The following is a 23,716-nucleotide window of genomic DNA, read 5'->3' on the forward strand; positions in this document are numbered from 1 at the left end:
TTAGTGGCAATGATCTCTGCTAAGAAGGTGGGGGAACTGAATGCATTGGTAATTGATCCACTGTTCACAGTTTTATACAAAGGCAAGGTTTAGCTTAGACCACATACAAAGTTTCTTTCCAAGGTATGATTTCCACCTGAATCAGTCTGTATACCTGGTAGTTTCCTTCCCAAAGCCACATACTGACAAGGACAAATGAAGGCTGTGTACCCTGGGTATTCATGAGGCTTTGGCTTTTCACCTGTTCAGGGGAAAGCCCTTTCAGGTTTCTTTCAAGCTCTTGTTTCTTATACATAATGTATATGGGGTAAACCAATCACAGAACACTAACACTCTTGAACAGGATCACCGGCAGCATTACAGTATGCTATACTGTCAAAGGGGTAGAGCCTCCTGAAGCTGACAGTGCGCTCAACCGCAGTGCATTTGACCTCTGCAGCCTTTGTGGCACATGTCTGATAATTTCCAGAGGGGTAGCCGTGTTAGTCGGTATACAGCAAAAACAACGAGCGTCCTGTAGCACTTTAAAGACTATCAAATTTAATTTCTTCAGGCATAAGCTTTTGTGGGCTGTAACCCACTTCGTCAGATGTAAGGAATAGAAATCAGATAGGAGGTGTATATATACATCTAAGGGTAAGAAACAACAATGGGGAAGTTAGGTATAAGCAAAGTCCATTCAGTTAGAGTAGTTGAGGCCTGTTCACAACCATTGATTAGGAGGTGAGAATGTGTGAACAGTGACAATTACTTCTTGTAATGAGATAACCATGCCAAGTCCCTATTTAGACCCAGTTTGATTGTGTCAAGTTTGCAGATGAGTTCCAGTTCTGCAGTTTCTCTCTGAAGTCTGTTTTTGAAGTTTTTTTGTAGAAGTATAGCAACTTTCAAGTCAGCTACAGAGTGTCCTGGGAGATTGAAGTGCTCTCCAACTGGTTTATAGATGTTACCATTTTTTATTTTATTTTTTTCTTCTTTTGCATAGTGAAAGTCTGGTTTGGCCTTGCTTACAGACAGCCCCCCAACCTGAAGCAAATACTCACCAGCCACCGTACACCATACAAGATGAACACTAACCCAGGAACATACCCCTGCAACAAACACTGTTGCCAGCTCTGCCCACACATCGACTCTTGTGACATCATCACAGGTCCTAACCACATCAGCCACACCATAAGGAGCTCATTCACCTGCACATCTACTAATGTAACATATGCCATCATGTGCCAGCAATGCCCCTCTGCCTTGTACATTGGCCAAACCGGACTGTTGCTACGCAAAAGAATAAATGGACACAGGGAGGCATTTCCGATGCCAAAGAAAAAGAGGCACGGAGCGCGCACACTCCCCTGCACCACCGATACGGGTGGGGTCGAGTGCAGAGGTGCACCAGCCGCACCTGTAGAGCTTGCTCTGGTGCCTGCATCTCCAAGCAGGGAGCCTCCCCCAACTCCTGGGGGTGGAGGAGTGCCCTGCAGGTGCCGTCGATACCAGAGGCCTGTCAGGCGGCAAGAGCCCTGATGTCCTTGCCCACGCCTCCGCCTTTCCCCCTCCCGTCGAGGGAGAGAGGGCTGGTGTCCCGGGGCAAACCTGCGCTGGGTCCCCCGGAAGCCTGGTTGAGACCCCCCACAAGGGTGGAAGGGTCTCCCGCATGACGATCACCAAGGGTGGAGCGTGGAAGCTCCCCTCTCAGCTCCGAGTCCTGCTCCTGATGCCGGAGGCAACTCAGACAAGGTGGTGCCGCTCGAGGACCGCCTCGCGGCACAGTAACAGCTCACGCTCCCAGTCCCCGGTACCAAGATATTCGTCCAGGCAGCACCGGGACCCGGTCACCGGTGAGGAGCCCAGCACCGAAGGGCTCGCCCACCTCAACACGTCGCAGATCCTGGTTTTCAAAATCAGGTTCGGCACCGCGAGGCTCCTGACGGCACCGTTCCCCTCGGGCAAGCAGCACCGGAAGTTGTCGGTGCCGAGGCGATGGACCTTCACATCGAGCTCCTCGGAGCGCGCCTCCTCGCATCGGCACCGTCCGCGGAGATGGCGGTGATCTTCTTCTGCCTCCTTGGACTCATCAAGGGGTCGGTCCCCAGCGCGGAGTGGCAAGGGCCGGAGCTGGGCTCAGCACCGCTGCTCCAGTGACTCCAGGTCCCGGAAAGGCAAGGATGCTCAAGGACCCAGCCGACCCCACCAGGAGGCTCATCAGCTGGTGCTGATGCCACCCCCAGGTTGGCCCCAGGGTCCCTGGCAATGGCCCTATTGGGGGCCTTGCGGAGTTCACAGGGGACAGTGTCCGTCCCATCCTCAGGGGTGTAGTCGCGGCCACCCGCACCAGACACAGAATGTAAGGACCATTCCTCGGATGAGGAATCGGACCCAGAGGAGGGACCCTCCACGGGACCACCCCATCACCAGGGGTTGAGCACCCACAGTCGTCATCCTCCTCCCCAGATGAAGCAGCCTCCAGGGACCACAGAGCGCCGCTGAGAGATTTCAAGGCACACCAGGAGCTGCTGAAAAGGGTGGCCTCTAAACTGAACCTGGAGGTCAGGGAACTATCAGAGGAGGAGGATCCCCTTTTCAGTGTTCTGGGGGCAGAGGGCCCATCAAGGGTGGCCCTGCCAGTCCATGACAGGGTCCTTAAGCTTGCTAAGGCCCTGTGGCAAACCCCTGCCTCGGTTGCCCCTACATCCAAGGGCGCCGAAAAGAAATATGTCCCTGCTGAAGGGTTCGAGTTCCTTTTTACACACCTGGCCCCGGGAACCCTGGTGGTGGATGCGGCCAATCAGAGGGACAGGCAGGGGTACCAGGGTTCCACTCCCAAAAACAAGGAAAACAAAAAAATTGACTTGTTTGGGAGAAAAGTTTATTCGACTGGGGCATTACAGTTCAGGATTTCTAACCACCAGGCCCTCCTGGGCAGGTATAACTTTAATCTCTGGAACTTCCTCAGGCGGTTTGCTGAGACGTTGCCCCAGGAGCAGGCAGCGGACTTCGCCACGGTCCTCGAGGAGGGGATCACTGTGGCCGGGGCAGCACTCCAAATCGCCAGTGATGCTGCAGACATGGCAAGCAGGGCTATGGCCTCTGCTATCACCATGCAGCAGTGTTCGTGGCTGCAGTTCTCGGGGCTCTCATAAGAAGTGCAACAGTCGATCCAGGACCTCCCCTTTGATGTGTCAGGCCTGTTTTCAGACAAAACTGATGAGAAGCTGCATGTCCTTAAGGATTCGCGGGCCGCGCTTCATTCCTTGGGCCTCTATACACCACAAGCCTCGAGGCGTCAGTCACGGCCCCAGGCACCGCAACAACCTAGACCACCGCCTAGGCCCTTTCAGCCTAATAGGGCCAGAGACAGAAACGGGGTTTGCACGGTGTAGCCGTCCCCCTAGTTCGTCCTCAGCCTCCCAGCAAGGGACCCCAAAGGTTCGGGCAATAGAAAAGGACAGTTTTGATGGGGCGCCCGAGTGTGGCAACCCTACCGTCTCCCTGGATCCGTCCCATCCTTTTCTAGACAGACTAAAGCCCTTCTACGAAGAATGGGCCAACATTACATCAGACCACTGGATCCTCAGAATAGTCCTCCGAGGATCCGCCCTACAGCTCACATCCTGCCCCCCAAACAACCCCCTTCCCCCGTCCCTCTTCAGGGACCCCTCTCACGCAGGAGGTGATCACCCTCCTCGACCTGGTGTCGGTGGAAGCGGTTCCACAGAACTAAATAAGGAGAGGATTCTACTCCAGATACTTTCTCATCCCCAAGGCGAAGGGGGGCCTGAGGCCCATATTAGGCCTGCGCCGCCTAAACAAATTCATCAAGCGGATCAGGTTCCACATGGTCTCCCTAGCCTCCATTATCCCTGCTCTGGATCCAGGAGATTGGTATGCCGCCTTCATCCTGCAGGATGCATACTTCCATGTATCTATCCTTCCCAGCCACAGGCATTTCCTTCCATTTATGGTGGCTAGTTCCCACTACCAATTTACGGCCCTGTCCTTTGGCCTCTCGTCCGCCCCCAGGGCATTCACCAAGTGCATGGCGGTAGTGGCTGCCTACCTGAGGTGCAGGGAGGTACAGATTTTCCCCTACCTGGATGGCTGGCTAATCAAGGGCAGCTCCAGGCCTATAGTACAGGACAGTGTAGTCCTCACCTGTGCCACTTGCAGCAGGTTGGGCCTGCTCATAAACGAGCAGAAATCAAGTCTATCCCTGGTGCAGCGTATAGAGTTCATTGGGGCCACCCTGGACATGTCCCAGGCCAGAGCCTTCCTCCCGCAACCACGGTTTGAGGCTATGGCTGCAATTATCGCCCAGCTGCACCAGTGTCCCACAACAACAGCCAGGCACTGCCTACAGCTGTTGGGACACATGGCGGCCTGCACATATGTAGTGCGGCTAGCTCGCCTCAGACTCGGGCCTCTCCAGGCATGGTTAGCCTTGGCGTATGTGCCAACCAAACACCCCCTGAACAGGGTGGTCACAATTCCCCCGTCAGTCCTAGCCTCCCTGAATTGGTGGAGGACCCCCGGGGCAGTGTTGAGGGGTGTCCCCGTCAGGGATCTGGCCCCATCAGTCACCCTGATCTCAAACGCCTCAGATGTAGGGTGGGGAGCCCACATCAGTGCCGACTTGGGCACCGAGGGGCTCTGGTCAGAGTGGGAGAGGCACCTCCACATCAATGTAAAAGAACTCAGGGCCGTCAGACTGGCATGCAAGGTGTTCCTCAGGTTCCTGAAGGGCAGGGTGGTGCAAGTGCTGACATACAATACCACAGCCATGTTTTATATCAACAGGTGGGGGGAGGGGCGCACTCCTCAGCCCTCTGCCAGGAAGCCATTTGCCTGTGGGACTTTGCAGTGAGGCACGACTTTCACCTGTCTGCTTCTCACCTCCCTGGGGTGAGGAATGATGAGGCGGACCGCCTCAGCAGGTCATTTTTGTCATTTTTTGACTGGTCGTGGCACCCGGAGGTAGTGACTTCCATCTTCTACAAGTGGGGTGTTCCCCAACTGGACCTGTTTGCGTTGTCCCAGAACAAGAAGTACCCGAGGTTTTGCTCGCTCCAGGGTCATGAACCGGGCTCTATATCCGACGCATTCCTCATCGAGTGGAAGAGGACCCTCATGTACGCATTTCCCCCTATTCCGCTCTTGCCCAAGGTCCTCTTGAAAATCAAGAGGGACAGGGCAGACATGATACTGATCACCCCGGCGTGGCCGAGACAGCATTGGTTCTCCATGCTGATGGACCTGTCAATCGCCCCACCAGTGGAGCTCCCGAGATGACACAATCTGCTTTCCCAGGACAATGATCACCTCCTCCACCTGGACCTGGACTCCCTGCACCTCACGGCCTGGAGGCTGTGTGGCTGATGGAGGGAGAGAGAGCCTGCTCGGTGCAGGTCCAACAAATTCTGCTGGGCAGCAGGAAACCTTCAACACAGGTCGTGTATCGGGCCAAGTGGAGGCAATTTACCTGCTGGGCGGAGTCCTGGGGTATCCCGCCAAGCCTCTCTCCTATCCAGGCGATCCAGGAGTACCTGCTCCAGCTAAATTCCAGGGTCTGGTGCTGGCCTTCCTGAAGGTCCACCTGGTGGCCATCTTGGTTTTCCATCAGCCGCTAGAGGGGAGATCCCTGTTCTCCCACCCCATGTTGGTCAGGCTCCTCAAGGAGGTGGAGAGGCTCTATCCGCAGGTCCATGACGCGGTGCCTCCCTGAGATCTCAACCTGGTCCTCTCCAGACTTATGGGGCCCCCCTTTGAGCCCATGGTTTCATGCCCTCTGCTCGTCCTCTCATGGAAGGTAGCCTTCTTGGTGGCCATTACCTCAGCTAGGAGGATCTCCGAGATTAGAGCTTTGACCTCGGAGCCCCCTACGATGTGTTCTATAAGGATAAGGTGCAGTTGAGACCCCACCCAGCCTTCCTGCCCAAGGTGGTCTCCCAGTTTCATTATAACCAAGATATCTTCCTCCCAGTGTTTTTTTCCAAACCACGTGGTTCGGAGGAGGAGCAGAGATGGCACTCGCTGGATGCGAGACAAGCCCTGGTCTACTACATCGACAGGACGAAGTCGTTCTGGAAGTTGACGCAGCTCTTCATCGCAGTGGTGGACCGGATGAAAAGATCACCTGTCACCACCCAGCACATCACTCTGGATGAGTTTTAAAGGACAATAGCCTGCATCATGCAGCCCAAGCTGTGCCTGCAGCTGTGCTCATGGTTTCTGCCACTACCTCTGGGAGTACAAGAGGCAGGGGAAGGAAGGGCGCTGGCAGCAAGCTGGCAGCCACTCCCTGCCACATGCTGCCTCTGGAGCTTAGTGGGCAGTGCACAGAGCAGGGTGAGCCCTGAGGAGAGGCGGCTGAGGGCTTGGGCTTGTACGACCAAGATTGCAAGGCAGGCCCGCCCAGCTCAGCCCAAAGGCAAGAAACAGGAATAGGGCAGGGTGCTGCTTGCAAACCAGGTAGTGCTGCCAGGTTCCTTAGTGCCAGGTGCCGCCTTTGCAGAGATCTCTCCCAGCCTCAGCGGGAAGATACTGACTGTAGGATGTATAAGAGTAAAGGGATAGAAGAGTACTAAAAAATAAAGTTTAAAATTAAAGATTGACAAGATAAGAAGACTGTTTCTGTGCTTGTTTCATTTACAATAAGATGATTAAAAGCAGCATTTTTCTTCTTCATAGTTAAGTTTCAAAGCTGTATTAAGTCAACATTCAGTTTTAAACTTTTGAAAGAACAACCATTACATTTTGTTAAGAGTTACAAACATTTCAGAATAATCTCCGTTCCTGAGGTATTGTAATTTTGAGGTTCTACTTGTACTTCTAAATTAAATGTAAAAAGTACATTAAAGCAGTATTAAGGATGCACACTTAAAATTTAAAATAAATCACTAAATGTGATGGTTAGCTACAGGAACCTTAACTATCGCATTTATTACAAATTACTTTCAGTGGAAATCGGGCAACTATCCTCCCTTTGTATCTTTGAGAAGCTGTCACTAAATGAGTAATTTAATATATTGGGCCAAATACTGTGCTGGTATAAATGGACAAAATTCTGAAGTTAATGGAACTGTATCCATTTATACCAGCAGGTAATTTGGCCCACCAAATGTACGTTATTAAGAAGTTTATAAGAACTCTGACGAAGGCTTGAAGGAGTTAGCAGGGTACAGTCTGAAGAACAAGCCCAATACTCTGGAAGTGTGCCGGGAGAAGAGATCAGGAAGGGTCCTCCTAGCCTTGCTATTTTGAAGTTACAGAAAAGGTGTAACATTTTCAACATATTCTCCAAAGAATCTGAACGAAAGAATACATGACCGCACCAGTGGCATATGGAGGGTCTCCAGCATCCGGGGGCCAAGCCTACATTTGCGGGCCCCCCTTGCGCAGGGCAGGAGGGGTCCCGGCGCCACCCCTCAGCTGCCCTGGAGGGGGGGGGGGGAGCTTTACCTGTGGCACAGATCCAGCCTTGGCTCCAGCCCCCCCCACACACACACTTACCCAGTGTGCAGCGCCCACCTCTCCCGCTGCAGCCCAGTGCCGGCTTGGATGGGGCTGCTTCACTCCCCTTGCCTTGGGGACGGGGTTGGGCTGGCTCAGCCTGGCGCATGGGGAAGGGGGCGCAGGAGCGGAAGTGGGAGCAGCTGCCCCTCAGCCTCCTCTGCCCTCCGCCCATCGTGAAGGGCTGTCCTGTCTTCCCCCGCCCTCCCTGCACTTACCTGCCGCTCCATCCCCACAGCCTGGTGCCAGCTCGGATGGGGCAACCTCATGCCCCTTCCCCCCCGGGTCAGCCTCTTGCGGAGGGCAGAGGGCGCAAGAGACTGTGGGGAGGCTGCTCCCGCTTCCACTCCTGCACTCCCTCCCCTCACACACACATCGTCAAGGGCTTGCCTTGTTACTCCCCCCAGGTCAGGGGGTGAGGCTGCCCCATCTGAGCCGGCACTGGGCTGCGAGGCTAGAGCGGCAGGTAAGTGCACTCCAGGCCAGCCCTTCACAGAGGGCGGGGGGCACAGGAGGCTCTGCACCCCTCAAAACTTCCTATGCACCCAGCCCCCACGTGTCATGAATGGTTGGCTTGGTGCCCCCGCCCCTCTAACGCCAGTGCTTAGGGGCATGTCCCCTCCCCTCCGCCTTCAGTACGCAGTTGGACAGCACACTCAAAATTCAAGCTCAATAGCCATTACTGGACCTGGAACAGTGCAAAAATAACAGTGTTTGCAAAATCCAGGGACCTGGATTACACTAAAATTGGGATGGAGGCATGCCCTATACTTGGAGAATTTGTGCTATATTCATATACCACATTGAAGAGGTATTTTATTTAAAAAAAAATTAATGTAACAGCAGGAGTTGATGGTAAACCAGAAATACATAGACTGTGCAACATAGCCAGGTTAACTTGGCAATAAAAATTGTAACTCTTGTATTTCACAGTATTATAGAAATGTAGGGCTAGAAGGGACCTTGATAGATTATCTAGTCCATGCTCCTGTGCTGAGGCAGGATCAAGTATATCTGGACCATTCCTAACAGTTATTGTTCTAATCTGTTCTTAAAAACGTTCAGTTATAGGGATTCTACAATCTCTCTTGGTGAACTAACATACTACTTTATCCTTATATTAGAATGTTTTTCCTAATATCTAATCTCAATCTCCCTTGCTGTGGACTAAACTGATTACTACTTGTCCTAGTTTCAGTGGCCATGGAAAATAATTGATCAACATACTCTTTGTAACAGCCCTGAAGGTATTTTTGATGTTCTTTTTTAATTGTCACTGCATCATTCCTATTTCATTAAAATTAAATGCAAAAACTGTCTAAAGAGAGACAAATAATGACATTTCTTGTATTTAATAATGTTGACGTTTCAGTCCTAGTTAATTGAGACGATGGAGTGGAAAGAGAGAATATTCTTCATCTTTGAAGTGATTAGCATGGAGGAGGAGTAAAGCCTGCATACAGTTTCTATACAAATTTAATTATTGTGGTTAGGAATGTGTGTTGGTTTTGTTTTTTTTTTTAAATCAAAATAGTTAAAACAGTGCAAACCCTAGTGTGGACACAGTTATATCAATATAAAGATGCTTATACTAGTATAGCTTATTTCCCTAAATGTATACCTCTTAAGGGTGTACTGCATTAACTACACAGGTTTCAAACAGATATAATTAAAACAGTGTAAAACTCTGTGTATTCAAATTATAAGTTTCAGCAGCTACTTTTCTTGCCTGATGAAGACTGTGTGCTTCAGAGCTAGGTTAACAGGACACCAGCACAACTATTTATGTTGACTTTTCCTTTACAATAGAAGACGACATGTATTTTAAAATGAGAGCTTAGAATTTCCCAAATATTGCATTGAGCAAAAATTTTGGAAACACCATAAATTCTTGGGATAAACAACATTTTAACACCTATGATTTTCTCATATAGATTGTTCCTGAAGTTAAAGCACTGGGTTTTTTTCTGTATTTTGCTGTTTTCTTCATGTAGGTATTTACAGAAGCCCTAGTGGAAAATGTCCCAGGAGCAGCTTGAGTGCAGTAGACCTTGTGTCAATTGAGTCATTGATGAGGCCAGGAAGGGAGAATATACAGTGATCCATCCACCCTGAACAAAAACATTATTTTTGGTTACTTTCAACTTTTTATGATCTGATCAGGGTTGTTTGTTTTTCCAAATTTGCTTGTGAACATGCTCCTCAATGAAGATCATGTACAGGCTAGTTTTAAGTTATTTTTAGGTCCTGTGTATGGGAAAATTTGTGGTAATTTTTGGAATTAGGAAAAAACACGGTGGTTTTTTATTGTTATCCTTACATAGCTGAGGGACCTTTTGTTCACACTGCCCCTCCAAAGCTCACCATTCAACAGAGATGAAACATGGATGATTTTAGTCTAAAAGCAATGTTTCAAAAAGTTGTATGTGTCAAAATAAGTCTATAAATGAAACTTTTGCAGGCTTATTTATATTGTTTCTATCATACAACTGTGATAATGTAAGTAAGATTGTGACAAAAAAGTTAGGAATTGCACATTTGAAAAGGAGAATGACTTTGTTTTCTTAATACTTGATCAGACCTTTCTTTCAAGTATATTAGTACTTTATAACTGTGAATGTTATCCCCATTTTACCAGTGGGAAAACCTAGATAAAGAAAGATTAAATGATTTTTCCCATCTTTTACAGCAAGTCTATGTCCAGAATGGAATCTTTATCTTAGTCCCAGTCTTCAGATCTGACTAACAGACAATGCTACTTCTGGTACGCAGGCACAATGGAAGAGCTGCCTTTTGCCTTTATTACTATGTTCCATTGTACACTGAAGATGAAATTAGTGGTTACACCTTAATTGTACACTTTGCTTCTGTGTATATTACAGGAATGTATTGTTTGTATTTGAATGTCCTCCTTCAGTGTAAAAAATGCGTTGAAGTGTGTCCTATAGTATTAAATTGGGATTATATCCAATTTCTGCTGTTCCAGATCTTTATGCAAGTTTGTGGAAAATCTAAATGCATTGGCTTTCTCTCTTGTATAATAACTGAATCCAGTAGAATTTAAGATATGGTCATACCAGATGCATTGTCTATGTAACCCACAAAAGGGACCAAAGTCAGTCAGTAATTCAGAACCCACAAACTGGTTTCCAGTTTCCACAAGATCACATGCCATTTTCGTTGTGTGTGGTTGAGAGTGTCTTACATACAAACATCCTGTGTTGTGTCATTACCAATAATGAATGTAGTATAAACAGGCCTCTAATTCTATAAGAACCAGACATACTGACTTGTTGACTAATTTTCGAAAAAGGAAAATTTACTTCCTGCTTCTTTCAGTAGTGTCTCTTGGGTCATTGTCAAGACCCTTTTATTAACACAGAATATTAATCAGGAGAGTCCTGACAGTAGATCTCCATTTGCCGTTATAGTTTATTTGGGATGAGGGAGCTCTGTAATCTGGCTAGCAACCCAGTTTTACTCCCCCTCCCCCCCCATTTCCTGATTATCTGGTTACATATTTGGATGACTTTAAAGGATCTGGAGGAGCATTTGTTAAAACAAACATTTTGAGAGGTTGGGAATGCAACCATATTCAGTAGGGAAGAATTCAGGATGTGTCTGTGGTGAAAAAACAGACTTAACTCACTACTGTCTTGCTGTGGTCTCTGCTAGGAGGTATTGCTTATGGTACCTTTTATCTTTGTTCTTCTAGTGTATTACAATTGTTCCTCTGGAGGCAGCAAATTATAATGTTGACGTTTATATGCTGCTGTAGTTATAGCTTTGATTACATTTAAAAGTAGCTCTTGGACTCCCGATTTAGGTTTGCCACACTTTGGGTCAGAACTTTGGTGCCTTATAAATCCCCTTTCCACAATGGTGCAATGGGAACTTAAACATCAGCTGAAAATTCACATCATAAGTGTGTTGTGGGGAGGGGAAAGGGCAGAGTTGATAGCACAATTTGCCATGGTAGTCTAGACTATCAGAGCAGCTCTTGGAAAACTGTTTTCCACTGGAGCAAGTTTTTATTTACATCAGGGGCTAGTTCAGCCTCCGAGAACAAGGAGGAGTGGAAAAGTAGCATGAAGATGACTATGTCCTCTCTGCTTGCTTCCCCCAGATATTCTAAAAGCTGTTCTGGGATAACTGGAATCTAATCCTTGGTTTGTTAGTTTAAATTCCAGCATGTATATCAATTTTTCTGTATTTTTACCATGCTTGGAACTGTTGGATTCAAATTCACTCCACTAATAAGCTGGTGACTTTTCAGTGGAACAAGAGTTAATTCCAAATTAATTGATCGCACTATTCCAGTACACCAAGCAGTGGAAGTAGGCTGTTTGCTAGGGTCACTTTGTCCTGAGTCTTCTCATTATAGTGCTTCTTTGTGCTCTAAGTGATTTCTAGGAGTCCTTTTACACCCATTACACTTAATTTCATTGCTCCAAGTCCTAAATGCACTCTCAAACACATTCCTTTTTTATGAATAAGTTTAATTATATTCCTTGATTTTTTCCCCCCATCATTAGCCCATTACCCTGCACTATTTTTGTTTCTCATTAAGAGATCAGCTTCAATTTTGATTTTTTTAGAGCACAGTTAATGCTGCTAGCAGATTGGTGAGGGTGCAGTGCAGTGTTATGGGTCAGATGCAGACAAGTCTTCTGTTTGCAGACTTCTATTGGGGTGGCTGAAAAGATGGAACTAAATAGGCACATACCTGGAAAAAAAAAAAGTTTTTGAAATTGTTTCCTTTCTGAGCTGCCAGCATGGTGCAAATTGAATGTTAAAGCATCCTTTTAATAAACCATCTATTTCATTATTCACCTTATATTAACTATCCCACTGATGCAATATAACGTACAGGAACTTGGTGCCCCGTACATTTTCCTTTCTAATGGATGAGTTGATCATTTAGCTAGAGCTATTTGGGTACAGAGTGCTCTGCAATGATTGTGATATATTATATATGTGTGAGAGATCGTTCTTGAACTGATTTCTTTGCAGGCTCATGAAGCTACGCTGGAGGCCAAGGCCAGCCCAGAGTGGAGTGACCGATTCCAGCAGCTGGAGCAGGAGGTGGCACTGTACCAGGAAGAAACCAGTAAGGCTCAAGCTGAAGTGGATCGTCTTCTGGAAATTCTGAAGGAGATGGAAAATGAGAAGAATGATAAAGACAAAAAGATAGCAGAACTAGAAAGGTGAGTGGGATATATGGGTACAAGGGAGCAGAGGGGCTGAAGGAAGTGGAATTTGATGATTCAGTTTCTTCTTTTCTCAGTTATCCTTCAGTGCCTGTTTTGGGAAAATCTGCTCTGGGTTTTGCTTCTTTGGTCCTTGACCTTAGTTTCTTAAACAAGTTTAAAGATTCCTGGCTGCAGTTCTCTGATTGGATGTTCAGAAAGTAGTGCTGTTGCATCTGAACTATAAGGGAAAAGGAGCTGGGAGGAAAAGTTTCTGAAATCATTGTGACTGTTGAGGAAGAGAAATAAATGAAGTTTACGCTGCCAGTTTAATAAATCTTTCAAATATAGTTGACCTCTAACCCAGACTGGGCAAATAGACTTAAAGGGCCTGGAATTGTAATTGTTGCTGCAAGTCCCATTGACAGATGCTGTGGAATTCTATGCACTCATAGAAACAGGCGTGAACTTTAGCTTACATGAAGCAGAGTGAACAGATAGGCTTTTGTCCAAACCATACTTAATTCCAGCACTTTTTCTTCAGTGATTACTCTGTCTCTCTACATTGGAACCATGATGCTTGGATATTTTTCTAGATCTTATTCATGTTCTGGTTGGGGAGTTAGGTCATGGCCTTTGGGATCAGAATCACTAGCAATAGATTTCATGGAAGGCATGTAAGCAGCTTCTGTCTCCTAAATGAATTCTCTTCTCTCCCTCACCAAAATGTCAAGATGGAAGTTAAGTAGGAACAACTATGTGTTACTTTCTGACCTTACATTTTGCAATGTACCAAGCACCTTTTGGGGCTTTTTTAAGCTCTAGTATTGAAATAACATATTTTTTGTGTTTGCTTTGCTATTCACTTTGAAAAACAACTAACCTGATTCAACTAAATGGAAATTTGTATTTTTCACAAATGCCATGTGGCATGTTAAACATCTTTTTTGATACTAGAATGGTTTTGATTATATTATCCCATCAGGATTGAATTGCATTGCATTCAGTGTCAGGAAAACTACAGAAGTTGAGGAAGAGACCTGAGCCAGACTTTCCCTTGTCACATAACTAAGGCCAAAACTGAGGGGCCTTTCAGGATCTCGTCTTTGCTGGTGTTACTGTTATTTGAGCTAGATATTTTAGGGATGAACTCAAACTGTAGGGTCTTCTGAATAGCCTTGGACAACTTTGTAAGGCTCTGTCCTGGTGATAGGACCATTCACTGCTCTAGCTTCTGCTTTCATTGTGTACCAGAGCACGTTGCCTTGAAGGTGCACATACATTTTATCCTCTCCTATGGTCTGCCTCTATGCTGTGCACTCATGTTTTCTCTCTGTCTCCCCCTCTGTTGTGGAGAAGTGACATGCATAAAAATTCCTCTGAATTCATTGGCAAAAACCTTGAGTGATTGACTGTATTATTTTGAAACTACTGAATTGGATTACTTTGCCAGGTCAGATCTTTGGATGGCATTCATTCTTGTTCCACTGAAAATGAAAGCTTTGAAGCTGTTCTACAATCTTGTTGGTTACCTTTTGATTTTGATATTTTCCTCTGTGGTTCTAAATAGCAGCCTGAGATTTATTTTTCCAGGAGTGAAGTTTTGTTTTTTATTTTTTCCATAGTATTTTTTTTTTAAAAAACAATCCAGAATTTTCTGTACCTGGGACAGCAGCTTGAGCAGATGAAATTGAGTAAATGCAGTCCTGTTTTGGTCTGTTTTCCTTCCTTCCCAAACTATACAACCCTACAGCTCTGTGACGTACACTCTATCCAGCAGGACATTTGGGCAGCAGGTCTAGAAACTAGATCAGTTGTATGTGTGCTTATTGCTTGGACTCTTTTTTCCAGACTCATTTTTCCATGCACAAGAGTGATTTACCATTAAAATCATTACCCTCCATTTGGGAAAACTTTGGGAATATGCAATTTTCTTCAAAGCTTATCCCCAAAAGAAAGAGGAAAATAAGAGAGAAAATTATATCATCTCTAATATTTTCAGCAGTAGTCCTGAAGATTTATGATATGTTGTATTACAGGAGCACTTAGGGTAAGTCTACACTGCAATTAGACATATACGGCTGGTCTGTGCCAGCTGACTTGGGCTCAAGGGATTCGGACTGTGGGGCTATTTAATTGCTGTGTAGACGTTCTGGTTCGGGCTGCAGCCTGAGCTCTGGGACCCTCCCACTTCACAGAATCCTAGAGCCTGGGCTACAGCCTGAGCCCAGACCTCTACACTGCAATTAAATAGCCCTGCAGCCTGAGTCAGCTGGCATGGACCAGTCGCGGGTTTTTAATTGCAGTGTAGACATACCCTTAGAGACCACAATCCGGGTCAGGACCTCATTGTGCTAAGCCCCATACAAACACACAAAGATGTGGCCTCTGGCCCAAGGAGCTTACACTTTAAGGAAAATATAAGAAATCAGGCAAACCCTTGTTTGTGTTGCAGCCTTAAAGAACTGGAGAGCTACTTTATTGTTGAATAAATGCAATTCCAGAGAGCTGCAAAATAATTATGGAGTGATATTGTTTCTTGCTGTTTTATAATTTCAAATCAAAATCTTCCCATATTGATGCAAATATAATATCAGAATGTTTGGACATCACAACTCCAGGATGTTGTGGTATCCTGTGATTGATAAATGCTGTCTACTCTCTGTTCCCTCTTTGCTGCTGTAAAGGAAAAAGTGAATTCTATATTTATTCTGCCCTCCTTTTTGGATGCTAGATAAAATGGTATAAGGTATTTCATCTTCCTTCTTATTCCTGGTGGTTTTGAAGGATGGGGAGATTGGTGTCAATGGTCCTCTACAATGATTTAAGTATGTCAGTAAAGGAGAGAGCACTTTTATGGTCAGCACCTGAAGTATTCTATATGGAGCCATGTAAATCAAGAGGAAATCTAATCAGAGTGATGTACTCTGAGAACTGTATACGGAGCCCCAGAGAGTCTTAGGCTCTAGAGATACAGGCTGAATATAATTGATCTGATGGGTTATGAGATTATCAATTATTGTGAGCAGATTTTCCAGCTGGCTCTATAATTTAACTGAAGACTTTTAGACCTTGTAATGAGATTTTCTTCTTTGAGTGCTAGTTCTTATGTATATTATATTGTGGGTATGTATGCGTTCTTCTTCAAATAGTGTTCCTATGGGTGCTCCAGTGTAGGTGTATTTGTGCCCCTGTGCCTCTAATCGGAGATTTTAGGTAGCAGTGTCCATTTGGCCCACGCATGTGCGCCCCCTCCCAGTGATCTGACTTGAGGTTATCTCATGCTGTGCATGCAAACTGCCTTCAGGTCCTTCTCAACCTCCTTTGAGAACTTGAGAACTTAGCAAGCAGTAGTCTTTCCCTTCTTTGGGAGTGTTAGTATAAGTAGTAGCTATTTTTGGACTTTTTCATTTCCTTTTAATAGAGTTTGTTTTCCCATTACAAAAAAAACTTTTTTCATGTTTTTCAGTCTTTTTTGCGGGGGGGGGGATTGCCCTGCAGGGGCATGCGCAGTTCCCCCAGCTTCAAGAAGTGTCACTCCTGCAAGGAGGCAATTGTATTAATGGATAGACACTCTTTTTGTGTCCAGTGTCTTGGAGAGGCACATATTCTGCAGAAGTGCACCTTCTGAAAGCAGCTAAAGGTGAGATCTCAAAAGAACTGGGAGCTCAAGTAAAGCTTCTCCTCATGGAGGATTCACTCCAACATCCGGCTCACACCATTCCTGAATCCTTTCCAAGACAGAGATCATCTCCAGAACCTTCATCCTCCAGAGGGATGAAATTGTGAAAAAGATTGCCTTAATCCCCCTACAAAGCCGCTAGAAGAGGGCTCCGAGCCTCCAAATCCAGTCTTTGACCAGCCAGAGGGGATCCCTGGCATGCTCAGTCTCCTCAATACCAATGGCTTCAAAGTGCAATACCCAGAAACATCAGGGACCATCCGGTACGAGCTCTGTCATAGCACCTAAGGACCCGATGGGCACAGGCTAGGAAGCAATGGCACTGCCTCCCAGAGATAAAGACAGAGACCATACCACCTCTAAGAGATCAGCACCAAAAAAGCCATCCTTGGCACCAAGTGCGTTGAAGCAACCTTCATCCGAGCATTCCTCCCATAAACAACCATCAGTACCAATGAGTCAGCACTGGCACTCATTGATGGTACCAGCTATATTGACAGTACCGCAGGAGTTCCGTTTCCCAAGGGGCCTTGTGATTGCGGAAGAACTGGCATCACCACTACTCGGTACGGGGGGCCCAATACCAAGCTCGGTAAGGTCCCCAAAATCAGCACCGGGCCTTTTACTCCCAGAGCCCTGGTCGGCACCTCCCTTCTCCAGTGAAGAGTAAGATTATGACCAGGACGACAGTCTTTCCCTGACCCACACCGCAGCCCACCGTTACAACAGCAGGGACCTCCCCAACCACACTCTCCCAACCACATCATGCATAGTATGGTCATCCGTGGCCCACCCATGCCCAGTCCCCCTGTGGCTGTATTGGGATCTGTAGGCAATGTACAGATTCCCCACTTTGCAGAACTCTCATAGAAAGTCCACAAGATGTTCACCTGTGGCTTCAGTGTCCAGAGCCCCACAACCTGAGAGAGAAACTTTTGAGGGGCAGGAAGCCAGACTTGATGTGGAGACTACGCCACCAGCAATCACATTCTCATGAAATGAGGCTGTGATGCCCTCTCTTCCATCACTAGCTGATGACTTTAGGACTTTACTAAAAGGATGTCAGATGAGCTTCAAATCCCCCTACAGGAGGTGACAGACTCCCACCACAAGCTGGTAGATATTCTTCACACTTCCTCCTCCTCCAGAGTTGCCCTCCCAATTAATGAGGTGTTCTGGACCCTGCCAAAGTAATCTGGCATACCCTAGCCTCCATTGCACCGACATGCAAAAGAGTCAACAAGAAGTATTACATTCCCCCCATGCAGGCAGACTTCCTCTTTATGAACCCTCAACCTAACTCTATAATAGTAGATGTGGTTAACACGCAGGGAAAGGAACATCATGCTAAGTCAATCCCATATGATAGAGATTGGAAGAGGCTAGATTTTTTTGGGAGGAAGGTGTACTCGTCTGCAATGTTACAATTCAGGATCTCGAACTACCAAGCTGTAATGGCTAATTACGACTATGTAAATTATGGGAAACTCAGTGCATTTATTGACTACTTGCTAAAGATGCAAATAGAAGAATTTCAGGCCATTGCAAAGAGGGCCTGTTAGTAGCCAGCACTGCAGACTGCATTGGATGTCACAGACACAGTGGCCCTCTCAGTCTTGTAGCAGGCAACTGGATTACACCTTTTGGTGTTGCCCAAAGAAGTGCAGATGGTGGTCAAGAACCTCCCGTTCTATACAGCTGGATAGAAGAGAAAATATGGCTCACAGCCACCTCACAGAGCCTGAACACCTCTGTTCCCACGGTTACAGCAGTATTATGAGCCACAACGTAAGAGACTCAGGATGCAAAAACGGAAGCCATCAGCCTCCCAATCCTCTACCTCTCAACCCTTGTCCTCTAAACATTAATTTTGACACTTTCGTCAAGGCCCCAGACAACAATTCCTTACAATAGCAGCAGCTGCTCTCTATAGACCTTCCATGTCCCTTTGGAAGTCGCCTGATTTTCTTCCACAGGAGTTGGGAGAACATCACCTCTGAAAAATGGGTCTTGGAGATTATTTTGAAGGGTTACACCATTCACTTCATGTCCCTCCCTCCCCATCCCTTTTCTGGGACCTTTCTCACGAGAGTCTACTCTGTCAGGAAATAGATCATCTGCTATCCCTTGAGGTCATAGAATCAGCCCCCACTCATGTCAGGGGCAAGGGATTTTACTCACAATATTTTCTGATCCCCAAGGTGAAGGGAGGCTGGAGACCCATACTAGACCTAAGTGCACAAAACAGATATGTGAATGTGCAAAAGTTCAAGAGGGTCACACTAGCAGCCATTATTTCAGCTCTAGAGCAAGGAGATTGGTTTTCGGCCCTCGGCCTACAGCATGCCTACTTCCACATTTGAGTCCGACTGCCTCACAGGAGATTCATTCGATTTACCTTTGGGCAGGACCATTATCAGTACAAAATTATTCCATTCGGCCTCTCGTCCACACCCAGGGTATTCTCCAAGGTCTTCTCCATCGAAGCAGCGCACGTGTGAATATTGGTATAGTTATCTACCCATACATGGACAATTGCCTCCTCAGAGCTCCTTCATTTGAAGATGCCCTGCAGGCCACCCAGATGACTATGCGCATATTTGCACAACTGGGCCTACAACTCAGTACCCAGAAATTGACCTTGACTCCAATACAGAGCCTGAAGTTTATTGGGGTTGAACTGGATGCAGTACAAGCAAGAGAGTGCCTCCTGCTACACAGCTTCAACACCCTCAGGAGTCTCAGAGGCAGCTAGAAATTGCCTGCAGCTTCTTGGACACATGGCAACATGCACATTTGTGACTCCACATGCCCTGTTGTTCATGAGGTCTCTGCAAATGTGGCTCCGATCGGTCTCTTCTCCAAACAAGGACAGACTAAACAAGCTGCTATCGATGCCCTCCATGGTCAAATACTCCCTAGACTGGTGGAAAGAACCATCCAATGTCCAAGCATGCACTCCTTTTGTACAACCCCCACCAACACTCATTTTAACAGACACTGTGTTAGTAGGCTGGGGAGTCCACCTAAACAATCACAAAGTCCAAGGCAAGTGGTCTCCCATGGAAGCAGTTCTCCATATCAATCTTTGGAATTAAGAGCTGTCTGAAACACTTGTGCACACTTTCACATTCATCAGAAACACTCACACAAAGGTAATGATGGACAATAAAACATGCATCTTTTACATAAATCTCCAAGGGGGCACCAGACCACCCTCCCTTTGCATGGAAGCACTGAAATTTTTGAATTGGTGCATCCATCACAATGCGTTCCTTTCAGCCACTTACCTACCAGCGATACAAAAGTGACTGCCAACAGTCTCAATCGGAACTTCTCACACAACCATGAGTGGAAAATGAACTCAGCAGTGCTTCAGAACATATTTGACCTTTGGGGTACTCCAACAATAGATCTCTTTGCTACTTACCGAAACAAGAAATGTCTTTGCTCCTGTTCCGAGGCTGGTCTGGAGAAAGTCTCTAGGAGATTCACTCATCTTCCTATGGGGCAGACACCTCTTGTATGCCTTTCCTCCATTCCCTCTGTTATTCAAGATCCTATTAAAGATATGACAAGATAAGGCAAGAGTTATACTGATTACCCCCTCCTGGTTCAGGCTAGTTTGGTACCCGTAGCTGGCAGTATGTCTTCTGATTCCTCTTTGCCCATTCCACTCTGGCTTTCCAGAAACGACAGACTGATTCTTCACCCTAACTTGCGAATTCTCCGAATCCAGGGTTGGCTCCTTCTTGGTTCCAGCACTTAGACAGCGAATGCTCTAAGAAGGTGAAAGAGGTATTACCACACAGTCGGAAATCGACCACTCATAGTACTTACCTGCAAAAATGGACGCAATTCCAAATTTGGTGCCATTCCAAACAAGTAGACTGACATTTTCCTCCCTTCCTTTAATTCTAGACTACATTTTAGATCTCAAAAGGTCCAGACTCTCCCTTAGATCATGTAAAGTACATCTAGCAGGCATAACAGCCTTCCACCATCAAGTGGATGGATGCTCAGTATTCACTCACCCAATCATACACAGATTCCTTAAGGGTATGGGGAAACCTCTTTCTGCATGTCAGACTGCACATGCCAACTGGGATCTCAGTTTAGTTCTGAGAGTCTTGACTGGACCACCTTTCAAGCCCATGGCAACTTGCTGTCTGTTACACTGGTCCATGAAGACAGCATTTCTAGTGGCCATTACCTCAGCACAAAGGATAGGGGAAATAGCACTCCCGCCATTGATGGTCTTTTTTAAAGACAAAGTCACATTGAGGCTGCGCATCCTAAGTTCCTCCCCAAAGTAGCATCCACCTTTCATATGAATCAGTTAATTCACTTTTCGTATTTTTTTTCCAAAACCGCATTGTGACAACCAGAAGGCAATACTGTATATGCTAGATGTTAGAGCCCTAGCATTTTATTTGGACAGAACTAAGGACATTAGGAAGTCTCCTAAACTCCTCTTCCTTTAATCTGTGGAACGATCTAAAGGTTCCGCAGTATCAGTTCAAAGACTTTCCAAATGGATCTCCGGTTGCATTAATCACTGTTACTATGCGTGTAATCTGCTACATCTATTGGGAATCCAAATGCACTTCATAAGATCGGTTTCTATTTTGGTCTCATTTTTAAAAAATGTCCCCATCTCAGAAATTTGCAGGACAGCAACCTGGGCCTTTGTCCATACATTTTCAGAACACTTCATGATCACTCTAATGCCATCTTTGGCTCCACAGTACTGTCTTCAATAACAGACTCCATCCTGAAGCCCCAGCCCTCCATGGGGAATACTGCTGTGAAGTCTCCTACAGTGGAGCACTTATAGGGACACTACTACTCGAAAAAGAGGAAGCTACTCACCTGGTGCAGTAACAATGATTCTTCAAGATGTGTCTCCATCTGGGTGTTCCACAGCCCGCCCTCCTCTCCTCTACTTCATAGTTCTTGATAAGGAGCACTGTGGTAGAGAAGGAACTCAGGGTGGCTTGCTTATACTGTGCTAGGTAGCCTCGAGGCAGACCACAATGGGGGAGGCAGGAGGGCACATGCGTAGGCCAAATGGACCCTGCTATCTAAAATCTCCATTTAGAAGCACAGGGGCACAAATACATTTACAGCAGAGCATCCATAGGGACAAACATCTCAAAAAACATTGTTACTGCACAAGGTGAATAATGTCCTTCGCCATGCATCCACAACCAGAGATTTCTTGCAAGCAGTCTTCCTTGGTCTATGCCTTCTCCTCCGCTCTCCTCATGCTCTACTCCAAGGTCATAAGGGGTGTGGTGGACCAACTTTCTCTTCAGTTCCTTCTTATCGCTGCATGACTTGAGTCAGAACTTGCAATGTTTGGAGCCTCAATTTTATTCTCCAGCCATCTTCAAACTTGTTATATATTTCAGTTTTATCCTTAGTATAGCTAGGGTAAATGGTTTTCAATGTTAGAGATTAGTTAGATTTCCCACCTTGGGGAATCCTTCTGGTTCTTGATATGAGAATTAGGTTATACTAGAGTGACCAGGTAGCAAGTGTGAAAAATCAGGATGGAGGTGGGGGCTAATAGGCACCTATATAAGACAAAGCCCTGGATATCAGGACTGTCCCTATAAAATCGGGACATCTGGTTATTCTAAATTATACCCAGAGAACCACACCTCAAAAACTGTCTTGCCCGTGCCTGGTTCTACTCGGTCAGTGACAACCACCAGTGCTGCCTATGCTGCTGTAAGAAAGTGCATGTCTCCAGGTGCAGTGTCTGTCACTCCTTCCCTAGCTGGATCCAGGAGATGCAGGAACTCCAGCATAAAAAGTACTTTATGGAAAAAGCTATGAGTCTGTAGTCAATCCCAGGTCAGAGGACCCCTGTATATCGACCGATCAGAGAGAAGTGCTCCTCCTACCATGAAGCCTGATTCAGGAGCAATGGAGATCCCATCCATGGACTCTCTGTCAAGGTTTTGTCGGAAGAGTAGGGAGCACTTTAATAAGTACAAGAGCAGATCACCCTCTAAGTCCACTCCAAAGAGGAGAGATGTGATGCTTTCTATGTCTGGCAAGCCTTTGCATTCAGTCCTCCAGAGACTTAGAACATCCTAAGTCTCCAGGGCAAGTTAATGACTCATAAGAATAAGGCTCTATTGGTATCAGACTGCTCACGATCCTACACCCAGACACCCCCTCAGGTCAGATGGAATACCCTATGGCTCACCTTTGATCTTTCCTACTGGAAATTATGGGACCTATATGCATGATACCCAGGGTCTGTGTTATCTAATAGGGAGTCATAGCATCCCTTCCCTCCGAGAGAATAACTGTACCTATCTTCTGATCCTGTTGAAGGGGAAGATAGTGAGCTGGATCCACTTGTCCCACCAGAAGGGAGTCGTCTTCATCTCCTGATAAGGTGGTTTCTTCAGCTTCACTGTCTCCTTTTGATGACTACAAACAATTTCAAGACCTGCTATGCAGGGTGGTGGTGGAGTTCCAGTTCTCCCTAGAGGAAGCTAAGGGGGACAAAACACAACCTAGACATCCTGCAACCCATAGCATACAGTCAGACCAGATTCCCAGTGAATGAAGCTATACTGGCACTAGCAAGGACCGTATGGTATACACCAGCAACATGCACCCATATTCCCAAGAGGGCCAAGAAGTGTTACTTAGTACTGGCTAAGGAGTTTCTATATAATCATCACACACCAAACTCCCTAGGTGTTCAGGCTGTCTCAGAAAGATTTAGGCAACAGCACCCAAGAGCCACCCTCAGCACTGGACCTACTGGGGAAGAAGGGGTTCAGATCTACCAGCCCCCAGTTTAGAATATTGAACTATCAAGTGCTGTTGCTGAGTGTAAGTTTCTAAAATATTCCAAATTCCTAGATTTTAAGGTTAAAGTACCTCAGCAGCACAAGCTCAGTTTCAGACCCTTATTTATAAAGGCAAGCTGCTGCTCAGAACCATGACTACAGCCTTCAACGTTTCTCAGGGAGCTCCAAAACACTGTGAAGGACTCGCGCTTTGACAAGATTGACCTTTTCAAAGAAAAGATGAATGAGTCTTCGCATTCACTGGATTCTAGCACAACTTTCCACTCCCTGGGTATATATGGTGGCCTCAAAGAGGAAATACCACAGACATCCCTACAAATTAAGGTCCTATGCCTCAACCTTTTTACCACCAGCAAGGCTCATAAAAGACAGGATGCAGAAAACACAATACCCTGAAACTTCTATGCTGACCATATCAACCCAGCTGTTACCCCCAAGACAAAAGATACTTTTGATGGGATGCTTAGGCGTTTCAAACCACTATTGATGTCATCTCCACCCAG

At 46.3% G+C, this 23,716-nt stretch overlaps 1 protein-coding gene across 13 annotated transcripts in view; it reads left to right on the plus strand.

The window, feature by feature from the left end:
* The window catches only part of ERC1 (ELKS/RAB6-interacting/CAST family member 1), a 530,012-nt gene that overhangs the window by 238,053 nt on the left and 268,243 nt on the right, over positions 1–23,716 (plus strand). For all 13 annotated transcript variants that reach the window (XM_067536284.1, XM_067536288.1, XM_067536285.1 and 10 more), the window contains one exon: positions 12,517–12,710. In XM_067536284.1, the coding sequence (XP_067392385.1) occupies positions 12,517–12,710 (194 nt within the window). The remainder of the gene's footprint in view (positions 1–12,516; positions 12,711–23,716) is intronic.

Source organism: Emydura macquarii, unplaced genomic scaffold, assembly GCF_026122565.2.
Source record: "Emydura macquarii macquarii isolate MOO-44397 ecotype Brisbane River unplaced genomic scaffold, CSIRO-AGI_Emac_v2 contig_3530, whole genome shotgun sequence".
Lineage (NCBI taxonomy): Eukaryota > Metazoa > Chordata > Testudines > Chelidae > Emydura > Emydura macquarii.